The 27555-nt window shown below is 34.6% G+C and overlaps 1 protein-coding gene across 7 annotated transcripts in view; it reads left to right on the forward strand.

Moving 5' to 3' along the window:
* Nucleotides 1-27555, forward strand: part of SNTG2 (syntrophin gamma 2) — a 291451-nt gene that overhangs the window by 224642 nt on the left and 39254 nt on the right. For 5 of the 7 annotated variants that reach the window (XM_084512370.1, XM_084512371.1, XM_084512375.1 and 2 more), the window contains 3 exons: nucleotides 1244-1282; nucleotides 16843-16959; nucleotides 25775-25846. In XM_084512370.1, the coding sequence (XP_084368496.1) occupies nucleotides 1244-1282; nucleotides 16843-16959; nucleotides 25775-25846 (228 nt within the window). The remainder of the gene's footprint in view (nucleotides 1-1243; nucleotides 1283-16842; nucleotides 16960-25774; nucleotides 25847-27555) is intronic. The other 2 variants (XM_084512376.1, XM_084512372.1) reach the window with 2 other exon arrangements.

Consider the following 27555-nt stretch of genomic DNA (forward strand, 5'->3'; position numbering starts at 1 on the left):
TTATTCTAACCTCCTCTGCCCCTCAGTGAGGGATAGGTAAGAAATTTGGAAGGGAAACAGCTGGGATACCAGACTCGAATTGGCCAAAAAGGTATTCCCTATCATCATCATTGTGTTCAGCAGTAAAGCTGGGGGAGCATTTGTCTTCCCTGGTGCCTGTTGCTGGCAGACTGGCTGGGCATTGGTCTTTTTGTAGGAGGTGGTGAGGGATTGCCTTTACATCACTTTTTTTTTTTTTTTTTTTCTTCACTTATTAAATATGCTTTATCTTGACCCACAAGTCTTCTTGCTTTTCCTGTTCCTATTCTCTCCCTGTTCCTGCTGGAAAGGGGAAGAAAGAGGGCAGCTGTGTGGGCCCTCAGCTGTTGTCCAGAACTGACTCACCATAACAGGTAATGGTGTCACTGTATTTACTAAGCTACATGACTACAGACATGCTCTGCTTTTCTGCAGATTTGATCTTACAAATCTGCTCTTGCCAGGATACAAGAGGGAGCCCTGGATTTCTTCTGCTCTTTTTCTGTTGAAATTGTAACTTCTCCTGTTCATAATTGTAGCTTTTGGTATTTATCACAAACCTTTCATTTGTTACAAAATAGGTTGTGTAATGACAAGATCCTTTGGAAGTGTTTATCAGCTGCCTGACTCTTTGCAGTTTATAACCCTGCATGTAAAGGAGACTATATATACAGTCACTTAGTCTTATTCCATTTCATTACTACACTTACTAATATTTCACTTTAAAGAAGGGAATATTTGCCAGGATTTGTCCACCACTCATCTGTGGAAACTATGACTGCCAAAGAAAATCTAAAATCAGCAGGACTCTTATTTGAACAGTGAGAAGAAAGATATGTAACTTTATACTGACAATAAACTAAAGGATATTCTAAGCAATATTCCTTTTATTTTTAAACATGTCATATACACTGTGGTATTTGTTTTCTTAGGTGAGGTGTCTACAGGACAGTATAATATTTTTACCCAGAGTGGAAAAGTTAAATTCATAAATGCAAATTTTTGTGAAGGATTTCATGAAAACTTACATAAAAGGTTTCCAGTCTTTTTTGTTTTGTAAACTTAGTATAATAGTATAAATCCAGTATTTGTGGATGGAACTATATATTTTCTTATAATTTGAAAGTGTTAATACAGTCTTAAGTAACTACCTCAGTACTAATTGAGAAACTCCTCATATCAGCGTATTAATAACTCTGAGTATTATTCCATCTCTGTTTCATAGATGAAAATGGCAAATAAATGCTGTTCTCCCTCAGACCAGGTAAGACTTTCATTATTTTACCCGATTTTTCTAATTATTGTTTAGCTGCAAAATTTAAGAGCTTACATGCACACATTTAGCCCGTTTGCAAATTAAAAAACAATGTTTTCTGTGTTTTTAAGTTCTGAACTGTCCTTTTTAGTACATAATGTATATACATGAAAGAGGGGTCAACATAAATTACAACCATGTTGTGGAAAGCACAGTGTGTGTTTGCATGCAGTATCATTGCAGTGAGTCTGACAAGTTAACTCTGTATTTATATTGCATATCATGCACAGATAGCCAAGCAGTGCATTAAGAAACCAATCTGGTTTGGATATGTCAAGCTGTTCAGATTACGTTTGCCATGAGCATTTGTCTGGGATTTACGGAGCTCAGCCTGGTGAGATATTGCTTCTGCTCCAGCTAGCCAAATGTCCCAAAGACCCAAGGTGAATTTACCATACTGGGAAGCCTTCTTACTTTTTATAGTATTGTAAAGAGGTTTTTTTTCTTTTACTTTGTAAAACATAATTGTAGCATTTTCCAGGCTAATCCTGTAATTCTGGGAAGCACTTTGAATATGTTATTAGAAAACTTCACTTTATATGTGCTTTCATAGCATCAATTTGGCATTGTACCATTACTCAGGAAGAAAGTGTCCAATCCTTGCTGTTTCCAAAAATGTTGGCTTTGTTGATTAAAGAAGTGAAAATTAGGCAAGCTGTCTTTAATATTTAACATTTTCTCCTGTAGAAATTTATTTATGAAGTTTTATTACAGACATCAAAAGATGAGTTAAAATGCTTCATATCAGAAAGAAATAAATATCTGTTACTAGTTTGACAGCTTGTACACTTTCTGTATGTCACTGTTTTGTCATCTTATTTGGAAAAGGTACTTGGAAATTTATAGACTTTTCAAGAAGTTATTAAAATATTTAACCGTTAACATTTTCTCCTGTGTTAAATTATTTTCTTATATTTAGGTCAGTATTTTGAAATAAAAATGCACTTGAAAAAAAAAAACACAAAAACAATTCTGTATATGGCAGATGATCAGAAGTTACTCCCAGTCCAAAACAAATACCTCTTCTGTATAAGAAGGAATCATTTAATTGATCTCTCTGCCGTGGTTTTTAATTATTAATAAAACCCATAAGAAAAACTGGTGATTATGAAAGCTAGGGGAAAAGGTATTGAATCTGAATGTCTGTTGTTGGGTAAACTGTCTACTACAAGTTACTTAGAAACTATTTAAAGTTTACTTATATCAATTTTGGTATACGTAATGTGTAATTTTACAGTTTTAAAAAGACTTTTTTTTTTTTTTTTTTTTTTAAATACTGAGGGCAATCATGCAATCCAACCCTAACTATCTAGGTTGATTTCCTAATGTTCTGGTTTAGCCCCAGCAGGCAGCTCAGCACCACCCAGCCACTTGCTCACTTTCCCCAGGTGGAATGGAGAAGAGAATTGGAAAGGTGCAAGAGCTCGTGGGTTGAGATAAAGACATTGTACTAGTGATGTGTGCAATCAAAGCAAACTAAGGAATTCATTCACTGCTTCCCATTGGCAGTTTCTCATTCCCCAGGGAAACAGGACTCATCATGCCAAATGGTTTCTTGGGAAGACAAACACCATCACTCCCAACGTACCCCCCTTCCTCCTTCTGTCCCCCAACTGTTACTGCTGAGCATGACACGACATGGTGTGGAACACCCTTTTGGCCAGCCTGGCTTTGTCCCCTCCCAGCTCCTGGTGCACCCCCAGCCTCTTCTCTGGCAGGGCAGCACAAGGAGGAGAAAAGTCCTTGGCTCTGTGTAAGCACTGCTCAGCAATGACTAAGACATCAGTGTATTATTGCCATTATTTTTCATAAAAGAATCCAAAACATAGCATCATACAAGCCTCTACAAAGAGAAGTAACTCTGTCCCAGCCAAAACCATGACACCTAAATTAACAGGTTAATGTCCATAAACTATCCACATAATTAGTGCAGAAAATTATTCTCTTTCTGAGAGTTGAAATATAGCACTTGGTGCTTTAAATTATTCTTTGTAGGAGCCTTTTCTCTGTCTTTGCTCTACTGGAGTCGTAAGAGTAGCTTCTTAGCTTATCATCTAAGGTATCATCTAAGCTTATCATCTAAGGCCTAAAGTTAGGAAGTACTTATCCTGCTTTTTCCATGCAGAATATGGAAGCAAAAGAAGATACAATTAGAAACTTAATTTCAGGAACTGAAAATTTAAGGCAGGGTTGACAGCAGCAAAAAAATGTATTATCCTCTTGTGTTAGTTATCCTAAGCCATGCTTTACTAGTTAGTTAGGGACTAAAAGGATTTAACAAATATACAGAAATTACAAGAAATTAAAAGGTGTTCAGTAAATACCACTGATAAAGCTGTGGCTCTCTGTATATATAACCTGTGTAGATCTCAGATAACATCTAGGCATTGGATACTTTTAGAGAATTTTGGTGCTCCACAAGGATAGAGGGGTATTGAGCCAGTTTGTACATTATTTTATTGAGTACAAAGGCTGTTGAGTCACCACTCTCCAAATACTACGTTTTGATTCTGCCTGATATAATTTATTACAATGCTCTACAGACTTGAAAGCACTTGATTCAGTGTTATTAGCAGGCATAGATTGGGGACTCAATTTTTAAAAAGACACACACTGTTGGATTTCTGTATATTTTTTATAAAACGGTAAATTAGGTGATTATCTGTACAGAAACACTACTTTCAAGGTGTTTTTATATTTCATTTACTGTTTCTAATTCTTTTGAGAATAATAAAAAACATTTCCTGTCCTGTCCTGCACTAAAATAATATGATTTATTCTTGGTAGAGATAGGAAAGTATTGATCAAATATTAATTAAAACTATATATTTTATTCTTATGCTATAAAACAGGTTTTTGCTGCTTCCTGTGATGTCTCCTTTCTTTGTTTTGATTCTTTTGTAGTTGAAAGAAAAGGTGAACTCCCTATCTACGTATGCATCTGTACATTTAATTTTTCTTCTGTAGTGATTGTGAGGATTTCAGTATTTATAAAAATCAGTAATTTAGAGCATTGTGAGGTCCCTTAAGTTTGGAGTCTTGTTCAAACACTTGTGTTTTTTAGCAGATTTGTGTGTGGTGGTGTCTCAGAGACAATGCGTTCTGCATCTGCAGCCCTGTAGTTGTGAAACTCCCACTAAATTATACCAAAATTTCACATCTGTATCTCTGCTAACCCATAAAATGATTGTGAATCTGTTTTCACTGCAGAGATACTTCACCAGAATTATTCATTGGCCTTCACAGCCATAGTCAAGGCTTGCAAAGACTTCAGTAATTGAATTAACTGGGGTTTGAATCATTTTATTTTGTTGTTTCTGACATATCTCTTCCATAAAGAAAGAGTCAGATGCCTAAATCATGAGTTCTTCATTGACCTATGGAGGAAATCATACAGAAGATGAAATCTGGAAATAATGATTATAAAAGCATAGCATATGACTACCTGGAAGGCTAGGACAGATTAAGATGCACCAGCAAGGAATAAATAGGTAACAAAAATTACCCTCTAAGTGCATTAATTGGAAGAAGACAAAGAAAATTGTTTGTCTTCTACTCAGCATATCAGAAGTCAGCCTTCAGTAAAAAAGGTCAACTGCAACAGGTTTTTGTTGCAATTAGTAATAGCAAAAATGGTAAAATCTCAGATTATAATATGGAAGAAAGTTTTGGTGGTATTTGTGGCTGGTGGTATTTGAAAGACTGGTCAAAGTAATCTCAGAGCTACAATCAAGAAATTTCAAGAAATTTAGAATAGAATAGTTCAGTTGGAAGGGACCTTCAAAGATCATCTAGTCCTGACCTCTTCAGAGCTAATCAAAAGTTAAAGCATATAGCGAGGGCATTGTTCCAAAGCCTATTGAACACTGCAGGCCTGGGACATCAACCACGTTGCTAGGAAGCCTGGTCCAATGTTGGACCACCCTTACAGTAAGGAAATTTTTCCTAACGTCCAGTCTGAACCTCTGCTGGCACAGCTTTGTGCCGTTCCAGCATGTTCTATCATTGGTTACCAGGAAGAAGAGATGGGTGCTTCCCTCTCCACTTCACTTCCCCTCCTCAGAGAGCAGTGAGGTCACCTCTCAGACTTCTTTTCTCCAGACTGGTCAACCAAAGTGTCCTCAGCTTCTCCTCACAGGACATGCCTTCCAGCCATTTACCAGCTTTGTTGCCCTCCTCTGGATGCTTTCAAGGACGTTAGCATCGTTTTTATATTGTAGAGACCAGAACTGCACACAATACTCAAGGTGAGGCCACACCAACAATAAATACAGTAGAAGAATCACCTCTTTAGACTGGCTTGTTATGCTGTGTTTAATGCACACCAAAATGTAGTTTACTCCTTTGGTTGCCAGGGCCCACTGCTGGCTCATGTTCAACTTGCTGTCAGCCAGAACCCCCAGATCCCTTTCTGCTGAGCTGCTCTCCAGCCACTTGTCTCCCAGTCTGTGCCCGTGTCCAGCATTACTCCATCCCAGGTGCAGAACCTGGCATTTTGCTTTGTTGAACTTCATGCTGTTTTAGATCTCTGAATGCTTCAGTCCAGATCCCTCTCCAAGTCTCCTCGTCCTGCCAGAGTCAAGAGCACTTCCCAGTCCAATGTCATCTGCAGACTTGCTGAGGACGCATTCCAATCCTGCATCCAGATTAGTCATAAAAATGTTGAACAGGACCAGCCCTAGAATTGAGTCCTGGGGAGCACTGCTAGTGACCTACTGCTAGCCAGATGTAGCCCCATTCACTACTGTACTTTGGGCCCTACTGTAGAGCCAGTTCATCACCTTCTGTAGCACGAACCTGTTTATCTCACAGCAGGATAATTTTTCCAGAAGGATTCCGTGAGGCATGGTATCAAAGGCCTTACTGAAATCTAGAAAGATTACATCTGCTACCTTCCCTTCATCCCCCAAGCAGATATACTGACCTTATAGAAGATTGAATTTACTAAAGTAGGACTTCCCCTTAATGAACCCACATTGACTATGCTTGATAATTGCTTTGTTATTTAAATGTCTTTCAATAGCCCCCAGGACAATCCTCTCCATAACTTTTCAAGGGACTGAGGTTAAACTAACAGGTCAGCAGTGTCCTGGATCTTTTCTCATGCCCTTTTTGTAGATGGGTATAACACTGGCTAGCTTCTAGTCAGCAGGGACCTCACTGGACTTTACAACCTTTGGTAAGTGCTTGAGAGGGGTCCAGCTATAACTATCACCAATTCCGTCAGCACTCTGAGGTGAATCCTGCCAGACACCATGGATGTGAATGTTACACTGATACAAATGATCCCTTACAATTTCAGTGACCACAGATGGAAAGTTATTGCTCCCCTAGTCATGGTCCTCCAACTCTGAGGTCTGGGCAGCCCAAGATCTATCATTACTGTTAAATATAGAGGGAAAAAAAAAAAAAGGCATTAAATGCCTCCACCATTTCCCCTTCCTTACTTGTAAGGTGACCATCCAGTCTGAGTTCAATGTTTTCATCCAGTCTGAGTCCAATGTTTTCCTTTGACCTCCTTTTGTGGTTAACATACTTGAAAAAAGTATGTTTGTAGGATGACATACCAGACTAGCAAGGGTCAAGCATCATGGTGTTAATGGAAAAGAAAGAAAAGCAATAGAATTATAGACTAGTCAATTTAACATCAATCACTAGAAAGAAATTTGAAATAAATAAGCAAAATATTTGTATGCATCTGAGAGAACAGATGAGTGACTGCCCTGAAGGATTTGTCAAGAATAAATAGTGACAACCAATCTAATTCCCTCGTGTGGATGGGTGACATGGGTGACAGGTGTTTGCTGCAACATATCTTGATTTCAGTAAGGCTTATGACATTTCTTGACACAACAATATTTTAAATAAGTGTTATCAAGATTTGGTTATACAAACTTTGTTAGATAATCCAATAATAGGTATAAATGGTTCACTTTCAAAACTGAATGATGTATTGACTAGAAGTCCTGAAAAGATCTGTCCTGGATCCAGTTCTCTTGAATATTTTCTTTATGGTGTATTAACAAAAGTAAGCCTATTAATTTTGCAGACATGAGGCTTTACAGAATAGCACTAGACATAAGAATGATCTTGACATATTGAAAAATGAGTCTGAAAAACAGGGCGGAAGTCAATTAGAGTAAAGCATGTAAGCAAGTATAATCAGCAAATGTATGTCAGAGGCCACAGGAACAACTGAAAAGGTGTTTACTGGAAAATACTTGAAAAGTATATGGAGAAAAAAATTCTGTTAGTGAGCTTTGGTCCATCTTCCATTGCATTGCATTTGCAGGTAGGGTGGAGGGGACACTTCAGTGATTCCCAACTGCAGAAGCCAGTCAGATATATGGTCAACAAGTCAACAGATTTATTATTATGGTTTATTTTTACATCAGCCTGTTGTAATCAAGTACAGGGCTTGTCAGTCAGACCCTGCAGAAGCCCCAACCACGTAGATTATCTGCCTCTTTTTTAATTTTTTTCTTTTTGTTTGCCTATTACTCCCCCTCCCAAGAAAAGTAACCCAGCCAAATTATAATATTTCTGCTTCTCCTTTTTTATGATTTTTACATGCTTATTTGAGTATTTCAGCTTTTGGCTGTGTTACTAGCAACAACCAGTAAACCAGCCCCCGTATTGTCTCTATCTTTTGACATTCTTCTCTCAAATTGAGTTCCTGTATTTTCTGTCCATATATTTCACCTGCTAGTTCACACCATTATTTAATTAGTTTACCCTTGGGTTTGAGCTGGCCAACCACTTCTTGCTTTGCACTGTACACAATGTCCAGCAGTTTCTCACATTACTTCATCAGTTTAATGTCAGGCCAGGGTAAAAACTCTTACACGGTAATGGTGATTCATGTTAGACATGAGGAATAGATTTCCTCATTACTTGTTAAGCTAATAAACTTATGGGAGATTATGGGAGAAATTTTGAGGGCACTTTTACTTGAGATCCTTAGACCAATAAGGAAGTATCTGTTAGAAACAAAATAGATATCATTAGACCTGCATTGCAGAGACATAATTTACTAAATTTCTCAGAAGACTCTTTTCCTCTCTGTTTTTGATGATTGTATGAATCCGAATTCTGAAATAAGGGACTTTTCAGATATGGAGGGTTTGTTCCTTATAGCAGAACTGCTGCCCTGGGTGTACCATGAACACCTTCTCTTGGCTTCATGCTGCAGATGAAAAGAAGCCGTCCTGTAAGATCAAATTTCCTTCTTTATTAAAAAAATAAATAAAATAAAATTAAGATTACATTATATGCCATTTTTTTTTCTCCTATTTGTTAATATGGAGAAATTCAATTCTTGCAAACAACAGCTTTACAATTTACACCAGTAGAAAAGGAACAGGACTAAATTTCTTCAAGCATAAAGTAACAATGTAAAGGTTATTTCCCTGGTAATTGTTTTAAATTTATTTGTATGGGAGGTCAGTTACACAATTCCTAATGAAATTCTCTTGATCTGCTTCAGAGATTTTTCTTGGACCTCTGCTCTTTCACTGAAAACACAACTTGTTCTAAGCACCACTTCAAAGCACTTGAACTTTTCAACCTATAGTCTATTAGCTAATATGTAGTGCCTCTGTGAGGTAAATAATTATTACTACTATACTGATTTTAGAGAGGAGGAGGATGCAGATAAAAAAAAAAAAATCAAGAGATTTGCCAAACTTTCTGGAAAAAAACAATCCTTAATATTGAATACCAATTTTGAACACCATGGTTGTGTTTCTGAACATATTGTTCTCTAAAACACGTTTCTCAGTGTCCACGCTACGTATATGTTCCATATTTGTATGTTAATTAAACAGTTTATCTTAGATTTCTCTTCAAAGTTGTAAGACTTGTAAACATTGGATTCTAGAAACTCTAGAATAGGTCAGATGAAAGAAACTTACTCCTTTTTAAGTTAACGTATACAGAGGAGTGTATTTAAGTAGTGTCCCTTACCCTAATATGTTGACTGCATCTTCTAGCATTCAGCTGGATTTACAGTGTATCTGGCAGTACATGGAACAATGTAATTCGGTCTTCAGTGGAAAATCATGTTCTCTGCTTAAGCTGTCTTCTTTAGATGTTAGAATACATCTAAAAACCGAATATAACAATTGTTCTTTATTCTCCTTTTCACTCTATATTTCTGCCTTGTGAATTGTTAGAAATAATTTAGAGTATGCTCTTAACAGCTTTTAAAACACGTTTCTTTTCCACTCAGTATTATAGAAATGCTATTTCGCTGGATTAACACTATGAGACCAGTCCTTCTTCAGGATGATTCTTCAACTAAAATTATTTTAACACAATTTTAAGCAGAACTGTTATGTGATTGTTTGGGGGATCACAGGAAGAAGGAAGCTGAAACTCATTTTCAGACTGAATTTTCTTCTCTGAGGACTCCTTTGCAACAGATGTAGTTTGAAAGATTTTTATTTTTTTATTTTTTCCAAAATGGCAGAAGAAACAAATTGAGTATTTGGTGAGGAAGAGAATAGCTTTCTAGGTATACTTTAATGTTGTTGTAGTATCACTAAAATATAGAGTAGGCATGTAAAACAACAAAGCAAATATGAAGGACCTGAGCTTTCAATTTTCAGTTAGTTTGGACAGTTTCTGCTGAACAAATAGTTCTACTGATTTAGTATAATATGAGAATCATAACAGAACTGTGCATCTGTTAGTGTAGGAGAATAAGAATCACAATAGTTAAATAAGACATATCACAACAGACCAACTGTTGTGATATGAATATTGCTTTTGGAGAGAGAAAATGAACAAATGTACAGCATGGATAAAGAATTAAATCTAATTAGGCAAAATTAAATTCAGATTCAGGTGCAATTAATTCTCATTAATTCTACATTCTTGCACGACATTAGCTGTGGAATGATTTCCATGAAAATGACAGAGAAACACAGTAACTGGAAGAACTAGCATGAAAAAATAGGAGAAAAAACACAAATGAGGAGGCTAAGAAGTCAAGGCAAAGCTACTTGGCTTTGATATGAGAAACATTGAACTGTTTCAAAACAAAAGCAAAAGGATTTAAAACTAGATTTAAAACATTTACAGAATATGAGTCTTGTTTGGTGATAGCCATTTTTCATGATCTCCAGATTCAGTGAGGGAACTTGACCATCTTCCTATCCAGCTCACTAACTTAGACACAAATATGGTCTCCCAGGAAGAGAAGATGCAAATGTGTTCAAGTACTGAAACTTGTTAATCTTATCAAACACCAGGTCAGGTTGCTCAGAGAGACTATGGAATCTTCGATATTCAAAACAAACAAACAAACAAAAAAAAACCACCTGCTATTATGTTAACTGTGTTATGTCATCTGTTATATGTTTTTTATGTTGATACTTAAAAGTCATTTGGACAGATCGCTGAGCAAACTAACTTACATTGGCTTTATGCATGGTGTTGGACTAGATGACCTCCAGAGGCCTCTATCAGCATATGACTCTGTGTGGAACTTCTTTCCAGAAAGACTCTTAGATATCATCATATCATCAAAGAGAACAATGTCGGCTGCTTGTTAAACCAAGCGAAGAGGCAAAACAATTTTCACTAACCAAAGTACTCCGAATCCATATTTTGCATCAGCAGCTAACTCCTGGGAAGCTTCATGAATTCACATACATATCAGTCTTCATAGTTTCCTTTCGCCTAGTACAGACATGTTGCTATTTGTGGTGTTCAAGCTGTGCCTAGCTGGAACTTAGAAAGTCTGCTTTGAAGATGAAGCATGTAAAACACTGAGTGTCATCATTTCTAAGTTCCTCTGTGGTTTCATCTCTATAACATTATGTTTTGAATAGCAAACATTCTGTAACCATTAATCAAAACTTCTAGCATTCCTTTTTTAGAGGGGGGGGGGGGATCATTGTATATGTGAAAGGCACACAAATACAAAAGGTGATAGAGAAAACCTGTAAGATTTTTTTTCTTCCCAATATGTAAAATTTTAAAACAAGTCTACCCACTTGTTTTTTGAAAGACCAAAAGCATCTACTTATGTTACCTCAAGATGTACTTCTCTTTGCTTTCTTAATTTTGTATTGTTCCACGATGCTTCATGGTACACTTGTTCTTGACTTGCAGACCAAGCTGGCATCTGTTGTAGATTCATATCCCACTTTGATTACATGAGTGTACCCATCTGTTCTGACTTTTCATACATCAGAGATCTACTTGATTTTCTTCATTTCCCTCGAGTGTTATGCTTCATTTACTTTTCTTAACCATTTAACTAAAAGTACTATACACAAAACATACCAATTGCTTTATTAAATATAACACATGTTAAATTTCTAGTCATTGCAGTATCAAGATGCTTTATTGCTGTAGGAAAACAGTAAGTGCAAATAAGAACTTTCATTTATCTGCAATGATTGGATTACATTTTGTTACTGACTTGTTTTATCTCCTCATAATGAGTGCCATTGCTCATTTTGTTCATACAGGAACTTTTGCAAAGTATGTTAGAACACACTAGAAACTTAATAATACATTGATGATGTATGGGTAATTTTCCATGCAGTTTCAAATGGTAGTTTCAAATTGGTTATGCAGTATGGGAATAGAGTGGTGAAAGCAGTGCTGAGAATGGGACGGTTTGTAGTGTTATGCCTTATTACTCAGTAAGAAATAAAATGGCAGGTTTCAATCCAAGTAACAGAACAATTTTTATCCCACCCACGTACTGAGACTCAATTATAATCTCACTTACATACCAAAGAAACACAAATAGCTTGATATTGGGTACCAGCATTTGGTTGCTTTTGTTCCATACAAACTTTTTTTGAACTGAATAATTATTCTTTGTCCACTCATACGGTCAAAATAACCATGAAATAAACCTGTCAGTAAGAAAGACATGGGGAGTGAAAGTAAAAAATATATTAGATTTTTTTTGCATCCATAAAAAAGATGCACTTATACATAATATATGTATGCATATATGCAAAATTTAAGCAAACCTTCTGAAGAAGGAAATTATATTTTCCTTCTTTACTTCTTCAGTGTTTTATGTTTTTGAAGTATACATTTGGAACTCTTTTTTCTTTATGTTTTTTTTTTTTTGCTTCCAAATATTCTTGTATTTATGTTTCTCAATTTCTACACCTATATAGTGTCCTTTCTCTTTTAATTTTATATTTTCTTCCTGTCTTAACAAATTAGTTTATTTCTCCTTCTTGAGCATCTTTTCCTTTATCTTTTTGGTTTATGTTTGCTTTTCTTCTTTTTCATAGTCATTAGTGCTTAATTTCTAGTTTGCCTTCCTCTTATCCCAAATAACAGTAATACAGTTCTAAATCCACTGAGCTCACTACAAATCTTTCAATAGTAATCATTCTTCTGCTACCTAGCTTGACTGACTTTCTTCCCCTAGAGAGTATCTCATTCAATCTTCCATATCTGGTGCAGCGATCTGCATATAAATCAACTCAAGCCCTGGTTTTCTCCTAAATACACAAAAACTCTAAAACAAGCAAGCAAACAAACAAACAAAAAAAAAAGCTTTTATGCCTTCTAGTTGTACTATAATTCTCTTCCTAAATATATATATGTACTGAGACTTCAGTTAATATTCTTCAGGGATACTCTTCTCTGACTTCAGAATTGATCTACAAATGTTTTATTTGTTGAATTTTTTCACATCTGTGTTAAAAAAAATGGACAAAGTTGATATAGACATTCATTTTTTCAGTGTTTTTTAGGAAGATCATGAATAGTAGACATTTTGTCTACTAACACCTTTAACACTTAGGTAAGTATTTTATGATGGTAATATATAAACTATAATCTTGTGATTTAAAAGACTGCAGAGTGTTTTTTTTTTCTGGTGTTGTTTTTCGTTTGTATTAGTTTTGGTTTTGTTTTCAAATTACACTGAATTATAACATACCGTCTAGTTTTTGTGCATAATTTTTTATTTTCTTTTGTAAGACAAAAATCATCAGGCCATTTCATCCTTATTTTTGCTGCGAGGCATATAATTGTTTTTTACTTCCACAAACTATTTTGATGAGGTGCAGTTAAGTAAAGGTTTTAAAGAAAATGTAAACTGAAGAACTGTTGATCAATGTCTGATATTTCTTGGTAATTATAATCAAATTTTGAAACAAAAAGGCTCTTCTCATGTTTTTAATAGTTCTAAGACTCTCTTTGCTTTTATGATACGTTATTCAGGCTTTTTTTTGATTAGAGTTCTTGATTCCTGGAACTGGAGTTTTTGTTGGTTGTTTCAGTCAAGCAGACTAATATTCAGAGCAATGTATTTGAAAAGTGACTTAAGTACTGATGTTTGTTTTTTGTGTTGACTTTGATAAAGTACAACGAATAGGTGAAGTTATTCCATATCCATGTATTTTTTTTCCATAAAAAATTAAATGAATAAGAAAATAAATGAGAGATGTTAAAATGTTGCAATAATTCAATGAACCACTGAATGTACCATTCCCTCAAGAAGTACCATTCTCTCAAAATGGGGTTCACATTCCCCCAAAAGCTAATCCAATGAATGTGGTTTTTAATCATTCTTTTTCTTTGGTGTAAGGTTGAAAAAGATTCTGAAAGATTCTGTAGAACAGGTTACCAGCTTACTATTGAGTTTATAGATGCTATTAGTTATAAAAATCTGTTTGCAGTGTGGAGAATCAAATTTAAAGCTGATTCTGGTCTACCACAGGTAGGCTGGTCACAGTATGGTGTGACTACAATAAAAATAAATAATCAGTTCCATCTCAGCAAAAAAACTTTGAACACGTGCCAAAAAGTATCTCTGCAGCTAATCAGAAAATATGGTCTGTGATTGTAGCTCAGTACATTCTCAAGAGAATAATCTAAAAGATAAGTGCTACACTAAATCAGGGCTGTAATATTTTCTACTCCTACTGCATCTTGCAGTCATAGGTAAGAATACAACAGCGACAGTCTCACACACATTCTATAAAACAAGTAAAGACCATTTTACAGATGGAAAAGGTTGGCATAAGGTACATTTTCATTGCAAAGAAATCTCATTTTATTTCAAGTTAGAGAAATTCAATACCCTTTCTCTAAATGGAAAATGTTCGCCAAAAGAAGGTTATTGTTGTCTTCTGCACTACTGTTGGTACTTAAAACCAATGCTTACTGGCCAACCTGTGTTTTTTGTCAACTACTGTCAGCAAAATAAAATCAAGTTTATTTGGAAGTGAAAACACACTTGTATGGAATTGCAGTCCTCTGATATCATCCTGCCCTGAGTTTCAGATAAGAACTTGTTTTAATGTACTAAGTAAACATCTTTGATTTGCAACAAGATATATAGTTATGTTTCTTGGGATGTGTCATGTTTGTTTTAATATATGATGTTTGATGAATGGCCTGGACAAGCTGAAGACTATCTGTGACAGTTTTGCCATCTGACATTGTGGGCAATTCCAAAATTCTTTGGTGAATGCTCCTTTAAGAGTAAGTGGTGATGGTGGTGACGGTGGTGATGTCAATGATGGTAATGAAAAACATAATAGTGAGATAAATCCTTTGCTTATCAATTTAATCAGTAATTTATTTTTTTAGAAAAAAAGTAATACTGTTACAAGTTAGTTAATTGTGTACATTTGCACGTCAGCAAACACGACTTCATGAATGTAAAGGAGAATAATAAAGGTCCTGTGTTTTGGATATGGTTGTTTTCTGAGTTATTTGGTATTATACTACCATGCTGATAAAAGCAATATATGATACAATTTGTCGTAGATTATCAGCAATACTATGGTATATTTTGTTAGAATTATGATGCGTCTGAATATTTTGCTTCTAAACCGTTGCTGACTAGTATAGATGCAAAGTTTTGGTGAGACATATTGGATTTATAAAACAGCAAAGTGAGAATTGAAAAGGCTACTGTATTTATTGTGCTGTTTACTCTTTAGAATGATAGTACTGGACCTCAGTAGAAGCGTATAGCAGAAGCAGTGTCTGGCTCAACATATTAATCTATATAATTATTTCTAAACAAATAGATTACTAAGAGACATATGCTTCATATAATAAAAAACTAGAGAACAATGTGTGAAATCCTCATGATACAAGAGTATGAACGTACTATTAGCTTATCCTTATCCATTTTTTCCACCTTTGTGCTCTGTAGTAGTAGCAACGACACATAAACATACCAAGGTTTCAGTAGAAAAGTATTTGTTGTTTTTTTTTTTTTAGTTTTTCTATTTTTGTGTGTGTGTGTGGTTTTCGTTTGTTTTTCCCAAAATCTATCCATAGCACAAATGCTAAAGTTTTCATACAATGTAACGAATGCTTTCTTCAGTCTGTGTGTTTACTGACTTCCAGCAGAAGTGGGCTCAAAATATTCGCAAGTGTTATGACATTTCAATCCCTATGTAATTCAGTATTTTTCATAAGTGTAGCCTTAAATGAAAATGAGAATGCAATAGCTTTATATTCACATTGGTGGAGCATTCTAGAGTCCAATTCTTGTTTCAAGGGCAATATGCTCTTTTTAAAAACTTTAAAATACGAAAACGTTTTTAATACATTTAGGTTATTTTTGATGGGCAACTACTTTTGTGATATCCTACTACCACACTATGGGATTATTCCTTTACAAATTTGCAGATACCTCAGCAAGGAAGCATGTTAATGCTTAATTTTATATTATCTTAAAATTAATTTATCTGAAATATATTTTTAAAGTATTGTAATACTGTTGGAGCAGAGTTCTGTAACAAATGATGTTGGCATTTAATTCTACCAGAACATAAATCGTGGTCATGAGATAAAATATACCTAAAAAAAGTATATAAATTCTGTAAGACAATTAGCGTGACAAAGACAATTTCTTAACAATGGCAAACGTGAGCATACAGAAAGCTATTTGATTTCCGGTAAATCTAGTGACTTACTCAGATGTATTTCTTTAGAGGTGTAAGCAACTGAAGGTTTGTTTAGTATTTCCAAGTTTTGACTGTGCAATAGGAAGGGTAGGATCATGTTGCATATAAACTGCTGGCTATAATATTTATGTAATATAATATTTAGGTTTTCTGCTGGCTCAAGTGAGAGTCTGCTGTGACGCAAGCAATGATTTCTCAAATGGTGATTACTAATGGAACCTTCTAACTTCGCTAGATTCACTGTCTTGGTACATCTGCTTTTATAATAATTACTTAATTTTTACATATTAAATTCCACCTATTCTCTGTGACTGAGATAGACACACAGTGTATGCAAATCTATGCAAAACTTTTGCTGACTGGGATCGGAGCAAAATTCAGGCAGCCTGTACTGTAAAGGTACTTCGAAGGACTTTTACACACCAGCATGATTAAAGGCTTCAAGAGTAAGGTAGTTGTGGGAAAGCAAACATAAAGAAGATGATGTATCCTAATCTAAGATGACCACTCTTCCTTGTGGAAAGACTATTCAGATATATTTTTGACCCACTGAAAAATAGAGCTTTCATTTTAAATTATTTTCTTTTGCAGGTCATACATATGGGATGGGTACATGAGAGACTTGAAGGAACTGATTCATCTCAGCTCTACAAATTCAAGTTTCTGGCATTGAAGGGTTCATCCTTCTACATTTTCAGTACTCCACCGGTAAAAAAAATATATATATATATATATATATATATATTTTTGTTACAGTTCCATTGTATATGGAAACCTGTTTGTTATGTCTGGGTTTATTTTTCCTTACTAAGAGAAGTTGTCAGCTGAGATTTCAAAAGCAGTTAGAGCCATAAGTGCCACTGAATTTCACTAAGCTTTAGATATTTAACATCTTTCAATGTCCTCTGAAAATCATACCAGATCTGGTTAGCTAAAAGAATTCCTTATAGGGAATATACTGTTTTTACTTTTTAAAGTTTTTAAGTTCATATTTTTCACTGGTTACTTACAGCCAAATTTTTTTATCTTACAAATTCAAAGACGTTTTTGGAGATGTAATGAGTTGCTAGTAACTCCTTCTTCTTAAAGACAAGACGTGTCATGAAATGCACCATCCATACTGATAGTAGATGTGGATGTTGCGTACAAACAAGGGATTGAACTGTTAGAGAGAATCCAATGCTAAGTGTACAGTTCGAACAAATGACAGCATCTTGCTTTGATAGTTTCTTATTATATAGTTAGTAAAGAGAATTCTATTTCACAGCAGATGACTTACCTAATATTTCTGGGGAAAAAAAAAGAAAAAAAAAAAATCACCGTAAGAAAATTAATTTACAAGAATGGAACAGAAATGAGTTGTAGAATTCTAAACTCTTAAAAAAGTACCCATACTTATCACACTGTATTTTTTTATCCTTTCTTTTCTCTCCAGAAAGCCTTTGCTTTTTTAGCTAATCAAAAAGAACAATATGTGGAATTGGAATGCAATTTCAATTAAACAGCTCTGTAGCATTATTACTCAGAAGGTGGTCAATCTCCCAATTTCTTCAGCTGATCCAAAAAAAATCTCATCCTTTACATGTATGCCGTCTACTTTACCTTACTGAAGTACAAACTTCAAACCATATTTATGAACCTTAAGACAAACCAACAGGCAACATTTTATCTTTCTCTAGATTGTAATTCTAAAACCAGGGATTCCTATTAACTTCAAACATTATTTTTAAGTGGCCAAGTAATAGTAATTTAGCACATCTGGGAAAAAGTTTTATGTTTTTTTTCCCCTGCAAAAAAATGATTACTCTATATGTTAAGTCAATAAACTAAATTTTGATTCAATTACTGCAATCCAATTAAAATGCAAAAACAAACCAAAAATATTAAACAAATAAATAACACACCACATAAATGCTTTTCCTTTATAATTTTTTGTTATTGCTTTTAGTCTTGTTTTTGAAGAAACATTATCAATATAATTAAAACTATCCATCTACATGATACTAATTGGGCATAAACTGCTTCATTTATCATGTTCAGCACTTTACAAAAGAACAGACAAATGAGGATGAATGTTTAATAGTATTTTACCATGTTATTTGACAGTATCTACTACATCCTATTTTGTTTCTGTGCAAAATTTTTGTAGAAACAATGGCTTTTCAGAAAAATGCACAAAGGTGACTCTTTAGTCATTGTGTTATGTCACATCAGTAATCAGATACACTAGTGAGTTTAAAATATTAATGACAGAGCCTATTAATAATAAAAAATCTGTAGACCATTGGCCTTGTTATTTAATCATGCCACTGATTTATTGTATCGGGGCAAACCAGGAAATTAGAAGTTTCCAGCAACCACACAAGTTGAGAATTCAAAGCTGAATCTAAGGTGTGTTCAACTTCACTCTTTGAAGTTGATTATCAGGGCCCTGAGGGCACCTCCAGCCCTGACTGTCCATGACAGCCAGGACTCCATGTCAACACCTAGGGCTGTCAGACAATGAGGCTGCAGCAGGGCCAGTCTCCAGCTCCCCAAAGGCCTGCCATGCCCAGCGATGGCCCCACCAGGCCAGTTCCACCCATAGGCCTGACCTCTGCCATCTTGGCCTGGCCTCTGCCCCATCCCCAGCCCAGTGACCTGAGGCTTCTACAGTGTCCCCAGCTGCCTGGCTTCTGCCTGGGCCTGGTTGGAAGGGACTTTCCCCATAGCATCCCCTACGGTGCTGTGTTCTGTATCTGTGGCTAAATTAGAGCTGATAACACACCCATGTTTTGGCTGTCGATGAGCGGTACTTGTATACCATCAAGGCTTCCTCTGTTTCTCACATTGCCTCCTCAGCATGTAGGATGGAGGTGGGCAAGAGTTTGGAAAGGGACACAGCTGGGACAGCTGACCCAAATTGGACAGAAGAGATACTCCATACTATATAACTCAGCAACGAAAAATAGAGATTTTGTCTTTAAAAGAATAAGTTGCTTGGACACTGAGCATCGGTCTACTTGGGCAGGTGTGGTGTGTGTGGTGTATGATTGTATTGGTTTTTTTTGTGTGTGTGTGTGTGTGTGTGTGTTTTTCTTTTGCACTTGTTTTTTCTCTCTTTCCACCAATTATTGAACTGCCTTTGTCTTAATCTGTGAGCTTTCTTGGTTTTGCTCTATTCTCCCCCTTCTCCTGCTGGAGGTGGGGGTGAGTGAGTGAGCAGTTGGATGGATGCTTAGCTGTTGACCGGGGTCAATCCACTACAGGTGTCATATACCCTGTCTTGAGAGACCCTGCCCTGCCAAACCCCAGGGGGAGTTCCCACAGCCCAGACGCTGGTGATATGTCATGTCCCAGCTTTGTAGCTGGAAACATCGGTTGTCAACAAAGCCATGCAGTGAGCTGCTTTACTATTTTCAGACATTTTTAATGGTGCTGATCTTATTGTTACTTCTACTGACTTCTTTTTTTAAATATTGGATTGTTCTACCACAAAAATAAAAATGTTTTAACATTAACATGGTAGATAAGATTTTTCCACTATGTTTTATTTTGAGATGTATCTATGGTGGTATTGCTATTTGCGTACTAAACCACACAAAGTAGATGTCGTACACGTCATCTTTAATTGTAATTACCTTACTTGCAACTTTACAACTGCTTATAAAAGGATCTAGTGCAATTTTTATTCTTTTTCTGTTTCTTTGTGTGTAAAAGATCATGAATGTAAATACAGCTGCTACCTTTCATAAGAATGAAAAGCTATGGTTAACCATGCACAAGAACCAAGAAAAATGTAGAGCAAATGTTAATTTTATAATATGAAAGAATCTATGTAAAGTAGTCTATTTTTACTCTGTTTCAACAGTATCTTAGATGCTGTTTCTAAAAATGTAGAATCTTCAGAATAAAAGTAAATGTCAGCAATGTTGCTCACTAGATAAAGGTCTTCATGCACCCCTGAAGTGGCTCATCTAACAGTATTTAAGAAATCTGAAGATTTAATTTATAGATTGTATCTGGATTATGGCACATTTCTGAAAACTACGCGTATGAAAAACACCACAGCACAAATAGAATTTATTATTTTAGATATGTTAATATACAAGCAGTATTTTAGTACATTCTAAAAGCATCTGATACATTTCTGTCAATTTTCAGGTCTTGAAAGTGTTCTGAATTCATATCCTAGAAGAAATTGTGGAGACATAATTCAGAATTATCATTTAAAAACAAACTTTTTTGTTTCTTTAATTGAAACTTTACAGAAAAATGAAATGTTTTCTTTTTATTGAATATGTGCTTTTTTTTTTTTTCTTTTTATTGAATATGTTTGGGAAGATGGTACTGAGTGATTTTTTTGTCATACTCACAGATCAATATTGTTTTTCAATTCAGGTCTTAAAGTAGCCATGCCTTTGGAGTTGTTATGTTGCTCTTAATTACAAAACTGTCTTTTTCATTGTGATTAAATAGTACTGAAGTGATTTATGTGAAGGTAGTTAAGTAATTACTGCATATCCTGCGTTTTAAGTTTAAAGAAAAGGAATAAATGCAACAGTACTGTGTAAGTAACAGAAATAATTATGAAACTAATATAGAGTATTTTATCAGTGTTCCATCTTTGAAAAACATTGCAGAGAAGCATTCATAATTTAATTAGCATGACTGTTATCCGTAGGTTCATGCCAGTGCTTTGTATGTCCATATAACAACAGAAAAGAGGTGGCAATGAGTTGTAGGGCATAGACTTGACCATGGATGCTTGACCATGGATGTTTTTGGTGAACTTTCTAACTTTATGTACAAATTCTTTCTTTATTTTTTTATTTATTTCTTCACGTCTTTATTAGGATCTGATTGCTCTTTAGTGTGTGTTTTGTAGCATCTAGTTTGACTTGGTTTACAGATCCTTAGGCTTCTTATACTGCTATATCACAATTTGTCTCAAGAACATTTCTCGATATATTTTTTCCATTTTATTATCTTTTTTATAATTTTTTAGAATTAGACTTGGCTCATTTTTTTGATTGGTGAAAAGGCTACTGAAAAGAGCTGCTATTGACCAGAAAATGTTCAATCTTTTGTCTCTATCATTTTGGTATTTCTAGGTGAATTGGATGCTTTGAAGTGTGATACTCCTTTAAATGCAGCCGTTTATTTGCCACGTGCGTAGTACAATCGTTTAGTGCTGATCTCTGAATAAGCATGCAAATCTTTTGTGATTGGTTTCATTACATAATTCTCTTTTAAGGATTAGCTGTTCTTCAGTTTGTTGCTTGCTATATGTATATTGCAAAATGAATTTAACTTTTTTTTCTATATCCTATTTTAAATTGTAACTTTTTATAGATCACTTGGTCTAAGAAGAATTGAGTAGCTTCCTTTAGTTTCTTGAATCCTTTGTGATGTCTGTTTTGAAAACATGATATGCTTACAGAAACTCACACTGAAGTTAAAAGTCCTTCTTGAATACTTAACATTTTTGTAACTCTTAAGTGCTTATTTCAGTCTCTCATTATGGATTTAAGACTGTAAGTTCAGATTACAATTTTATTTTTTTTCATTTCTGTTATCTCTTTGGTCTTCTGAGCACTTATGCTCCCTTTCATCTCTGCTTAGTGTTATTTGTGAGTTTACAAATGTGTTATTTTTTGATCTTTCTGAAAGAGTTAATTAGCAAAATACCTACAAACCCAAATTTTCTACCGCCTTCGCAATTTTTCATCATGTAATGCATGAGTTAGCTGGGGAGTTGGATATTCACCGATTATCCAATGTTGTAAATAACAGCATTCAGCTACTCACGGTCATAAATTTATGTGTTAGACAAACAAGAATTAGTGACAGCTAGCTGAATTCTACTTGGTATTATCATGTATTTTTTACTTTTTTGGGCACATTGCCAGAACTAAATTGTTTGAATTAAAGTATATCTCCTTAAGCCATTCTGAATATACATTTTTAGAAATGTCTGGGAATATGTTTCAATATTACATTTATCTTAGTTACCTACATTTTCCTATCAGGAAAAGGTTCTTCACCAAGAGGGTGGTCAGGCACTGGAACAGGCTCCCCAGGGAAGTGTTTATAGCACTGAGTTTAAGTGTTTAGACAGTGCTCTCAAACATATGACAATGTTTCTTTGGGTGATCCTTTGGGGACCCAGGAGTTGAACTCAGTGATTTTTGTGGGTCTTTTCCAACTTGGAATATTCTATGATTCTGTAATTCAACATATGATTATTCGACATGTCATTTAAACCCACGTTTAAATGGGTGATGATGGATAAACCTTTAATAAATGGAAATGTCCCTTAAAACAAATTTAGATATATTGCACTTCTTGTGAATTTTTTTTTTCTGATCCTTTCCAGCTTTTCTCATTAACTAGAATTATAAGATAATTTGTGATGATATGCAACTGTTAACAACTACATTTTAAACTTAAACATACTATGATTATTCTGGGGTGAAAACTGTAATAATGTCAACTGTCTCTTTGGATTCCAGTATCCCTTTGTATTATGTTTGTTTCCCTTCCTTAAGGGGAACCTCCTCAAAATGTCATTCATGTTCTCCTGGTGACCTTGCACACTATGATATTCAGACAGTTTCACTCATCTTTAAGTATTGTAGTATTTCTCTGATATACACAGTAGAAGAAAATCTTGACTTATATAGGTGCTGGTAGTGATCTGTGATCATTAGCTATCTCTGCTGAAAAAGTCATAAGAGGTTACAGAGAAACAAAAGATGAAAGAAATACACAGGATAATGGGGAGAAGGCAGTAGTCAGGATAATGGGGGTATTCAGAGTGGATTTAACAGCAGTATAACCATTGTCCATGGTAGCATCATTAGTAACAGAAAAGAACTCCAACAGTTTAAATTAATCTTCAGGAATCAAAACAAAAGATGTGAGGAAATGTAAGTTGAGTCTTGTCTCAACAGTTTTTAGGTTATAGCCCATGTCACTAAATTCAGTTTCACAACAGCAGATGAAGAGGTGCTTACGCTTTTATGTTTTGCCTAACCACTAACAGGAATGAAGGATTCTCCTGTTTTTAACTGAGATTGGAAAGAATCTTTCCTTTTCAGAAATTCAAGACCAAATAATGAACTAGCCACCATTCTAGCCTGTAAACCTTAATTTGCAAAAAACATGAAGATCCCCTTTGAGGATCAACAAAAATCGTCCAAAACCTGTAATACTTAATTATTTTATTTTAAAAATAGCCATCAAGTAAAAAAAAATATATATATATCCTGTAGAAAGGATCAAGCAAAAACCTTCAGTACTTGCTGTATGTGAGCATGTTTAAAACTATATTTCTTTATGAATCAGTTTTATAATTTCTCAGTTTCAGTTGTTTCTAATCTTTTGTGATTGCTTACTTTTAGCAATAATTAAAAAGCAAAACTCAAAATAGTGAATGGAACTTGAATGAAATGATTAATGGAAATCTAAAAATTAGAACTGTGTGACTAAAAATGCCTATACTTCATGAGGTGATGGGACTACAAATCTACTATCTAAAATTGCTTTAATTTTCTAGTCTGAAAAAAACTTTCTATAAGGAAATTGCTAACCTTGAAAGTTAGCATTAAGTAATGGTTTAAGTTTTAATTTGTAATGAGAAATTGCTCATAATATAACAGAAAGAGTAAGTATACGACTTTTATATACTTTTACTTATTTTACTGCATGCATTGTATTCAAGTGATGTTCCTCACTTGACTGCTAAAATATAAAAAGTTTCAAATAGTGAACCCTAGATTTTGAGTCCCTTTATACCCTGAAAAGAAGTGGTGATTGAACTTTCTCTTCTAGAAATCTTCAGTCCCTTTTGCAGTAGGTGATTCATCTCATCCAAATTCAATCATGTAGAGTGTAAAGATCTGATCTAAACTTATCAAATTCTACATTCAGTGACTGAAGATAAAAAGAATTCCCAAAGTCTGTTCATCAGTCTCATGGAAAGGAGCTAAGAGAGCTGTGAGGAAACTTTTTTTTTTTTCTTCCCCAATATACAGAAGTTAAAACTAAATTAACAATTGGATTCAGTTATTAAAATTAGATCTTTCTGATGTCAAAATTTAGGTAAGGTGATTGCCTTCTTCAGAATTCAGGTAAATTCTGAAACACTGCTTTGAAACACACAGAAATAAAGGGCTGTTTGATAATAATGTTCACTGGTTCCAATTGGTGCAGATAAAAAGCATATATGATTAGACAGAAACTAAAACCAAGTTCACTTTATTCCTCTGGCAGCACTCAATGAAATAACTTCATAACTAGTAAATGTCCCAATAATCTGCTCCCAGGTGTTGTACTGGTTTGGATGTTCACCATTTTATTACGACTCACAGTTTTCTAAACTCCTATGGTTTAGAATTCATGAAGACCTGGTAATCCAATGTAAAAGTTATATTAAAAAAAAGAAAAAAAAAAAAAAAAAAAAAGCAGTTCTTCATACAAAACAACAGGAGCAAGATTCAAATACTATAGGTGAGCTTTGTGCTATTATCAATACAGAAAAATATAATGCATTATTACACCATTCTTTCCTGATTATGTTTCTTCCACAGAAGTCGGATGTTTTGTAGCCAAATTTTGCTTTTGCTAATAATTTAAGTGACATTTTCTGCTCTCTTCCTTTGAGGGGCAAGGCAGGAGAAGAAAACAAAGCTGCATCTTGCCTCGTATTTTAAAGCATCCAAGCATCTATTGCAGTCACCAAAACACTTACTTCCATGTGCTAAAAGCTTCAGTTTAGTCACATTTTTCATATATTTATACAGACCTTCCTATACATTCACCAAGAGCTAGTATTTTGCTCTAAAATATGTAATCAAAATAATGTGTATTCCCTTGGTATTTTTCATACTCATAGGAAAAATATTCAACTATCATTCCAACTCTTAACTTCTAACAGCCTGTAATATGAACAAAATAATGTAACAAAAAACACATGTAGTAACATCTTCTATCATTATGAAGCACTCAGCTGACAAGATTTTAAATTCAAATTTTGTAAACACATAGTCCTTTTCAGTTTGTAATATAGATATAAAGATATTGATGGCCTACTGTATATAAACTCAAATCTGAATTTAGGAACAGATCTTGGGTCTGTTGGTTCTAAGAGTTTTATTAAATTGAGATGTGCTGCTGAATGCCTCTGGGTTTAAGAAGGTTTTGTGTGTTAGCATATTTTAAAATAAATATGCTTATGTACCTCACCACAGAGATTACAAAGAGGTTTCCATCATGCGGTAGTAATAATGGAAAAAAAAATCAATGTAAGTATATAATACCTTTTAATTATAGCAAAAGTCATGTAGATGCTGTTTCTGGAAAAACTGAATACTATTTGACAGACTTTTCTAGATGTTGGATATTAAATGTAGTTAACGCTTGCTTATACTTAAAGCATCTGATAGAATAATGATTGGTGAAATCTTTATAATATTTTCATCTTTATATGATTTTAGAATAAAGAAGAATTTGTTCTTAATACTGTATTTTGATATTATAGGTAAGCACACTAGACTGGGTACGAGCTGAAAAAATCTATAACCTCTGTGAGGTTCTATTTAAAATTCACAAGGTAGGTTTCCTAACAATTACATTATATAGTAAAAAAACCTTGCCTCTTCCTGTTAATTATGAGCTCAATTCAATCACATCTAGGAGTAGCTAGCATATAAATATCTTCTATGTTGTTATAAAACCTTTTTGCAGTGGGCATTGCATTACCTGTATAAGACACTGGAAAATGGATTAAGCTCCAAGTGAGCCAGTTCATAAAATTCTTCTAAATTGGAGATTTTTATTTTTTTTTCTGTGTGAGAACCAGTCAAATGAAATAACAGTTAATCATAATGACTGTGGATATTGTATATTTTTAGTAGCTTAGCTTTTTAAGTGAATGTAATGAAGAATGCTTTCAGTGTAATTCCTGATGTACATAAAAATGCTTTTATTCGAGTCTGAGTAATAAGAAGTAGACAATTCTGTCATTCTTAGATCATGGCTAATTTGATAACATTATAGTTGGTTTTACCTTAAAAAGGGCAAAATGTTCCATTTGTGCACTATAGAATTATTTTTTCTACCATCTAGAGATGTTGTCATGTTTTCTGTTTAGCTTATCCCAAGGAAGGATTTAGGGCAAACCTTTAGCGGTCTGTTTAAATAATTCCCTGGGGTGACAGGGAGTTTTCATGTCCTGACTGCTCAAACTACTTGTACTAATCTGACTTTCCACAACAAGGGCAAATGTCCTACACAAATTCTGTGAATTGTGATTTTAAAATAAATAAATTGGAAACCTGACGAAGTTAAAAACAGGGCCATAAGCACACGGAACTGAAACAACAAAACAAAATAAAAAGGAAGATTGCTCTCAAGTATGAGCTGATAGGTGCATTTTCCAGAGGTGTCAATGCCATTAACTGGCTGCCTGCAGACCCTGATGTCAGTTGCCAGTTTTGCAGTTGTAACAGTTCAGCAGTTCCAGCCCATCACTGTCTGTCTTCATTTTGTTATAAGCCTGCTTTCACTGGGCAGGGGGTCATGATTTTAGCAGAAGTGGGAGAAGGAAGAGTCCTGGCCAGTGCCATGACAAGAATCTGGCAATCCTCAAGTTCAGGACTAGAGCTGAGCTCCAGAGCACAGGCTGCAGGAGTTCAACCCTATTTCTGTGTGAATAGTATTATTTTAATGTGACCTTATCTCCAACTGGATATCTATGGGTAACTTCAGATTCTGAATAGCACTGAGACAGCTGCAAAAAGCAGAGAATTTAACCCTGCTTATTGATTCTGTCTCCTTTTCTTAAAATTCACATTTTTCCAGATAAATAAGTTGGGCAGCAATAAAGCAAACATTCATTATGTTTTTTTAAAAGGTTTTATGCTGTCATGGGTTTTGTTTTTTCTTTTTTTTTTCTCCTTGAAATATTAGTGATTTGAAACTCACTCCTTCCTTGAATATTCTGGTAATTTCAAGGACAATGTAAAATTGTCTTTAAAGTAAATTCTATGATATTTTTTCATTATGAAAAAGAAGTAGGAAATAAACTACCAAAGATTAAACTTTTTAATGTTCTTGACATTTTAATAAATGAATGCTTAATTACCGGTCTTCATGAGTACATTAACTAAAGTGCAAAAGCTCAAATTCAACACTTTAACCTCTTTTCTGTAGATTCTTTGATATAAATGACAGCGAGGCCAACTGAGCAAATCCAAGATGGAAATAATCTCAAGAAATTAAAGTTTCTATATTGCAGACTGAAAGGTGGAGCTTATGTTG

This window comes from Aythya ferina, assembly GCF_964211825.1.
Source record: "Aythya ferina genome assembly, chromosome: 3".
Classification (NCBI taxonomy): Eukaryota; Metazoa; Chordata; class Aves; order Anseriformes; family Anatidae; genus Aythya; species Aythya ferina.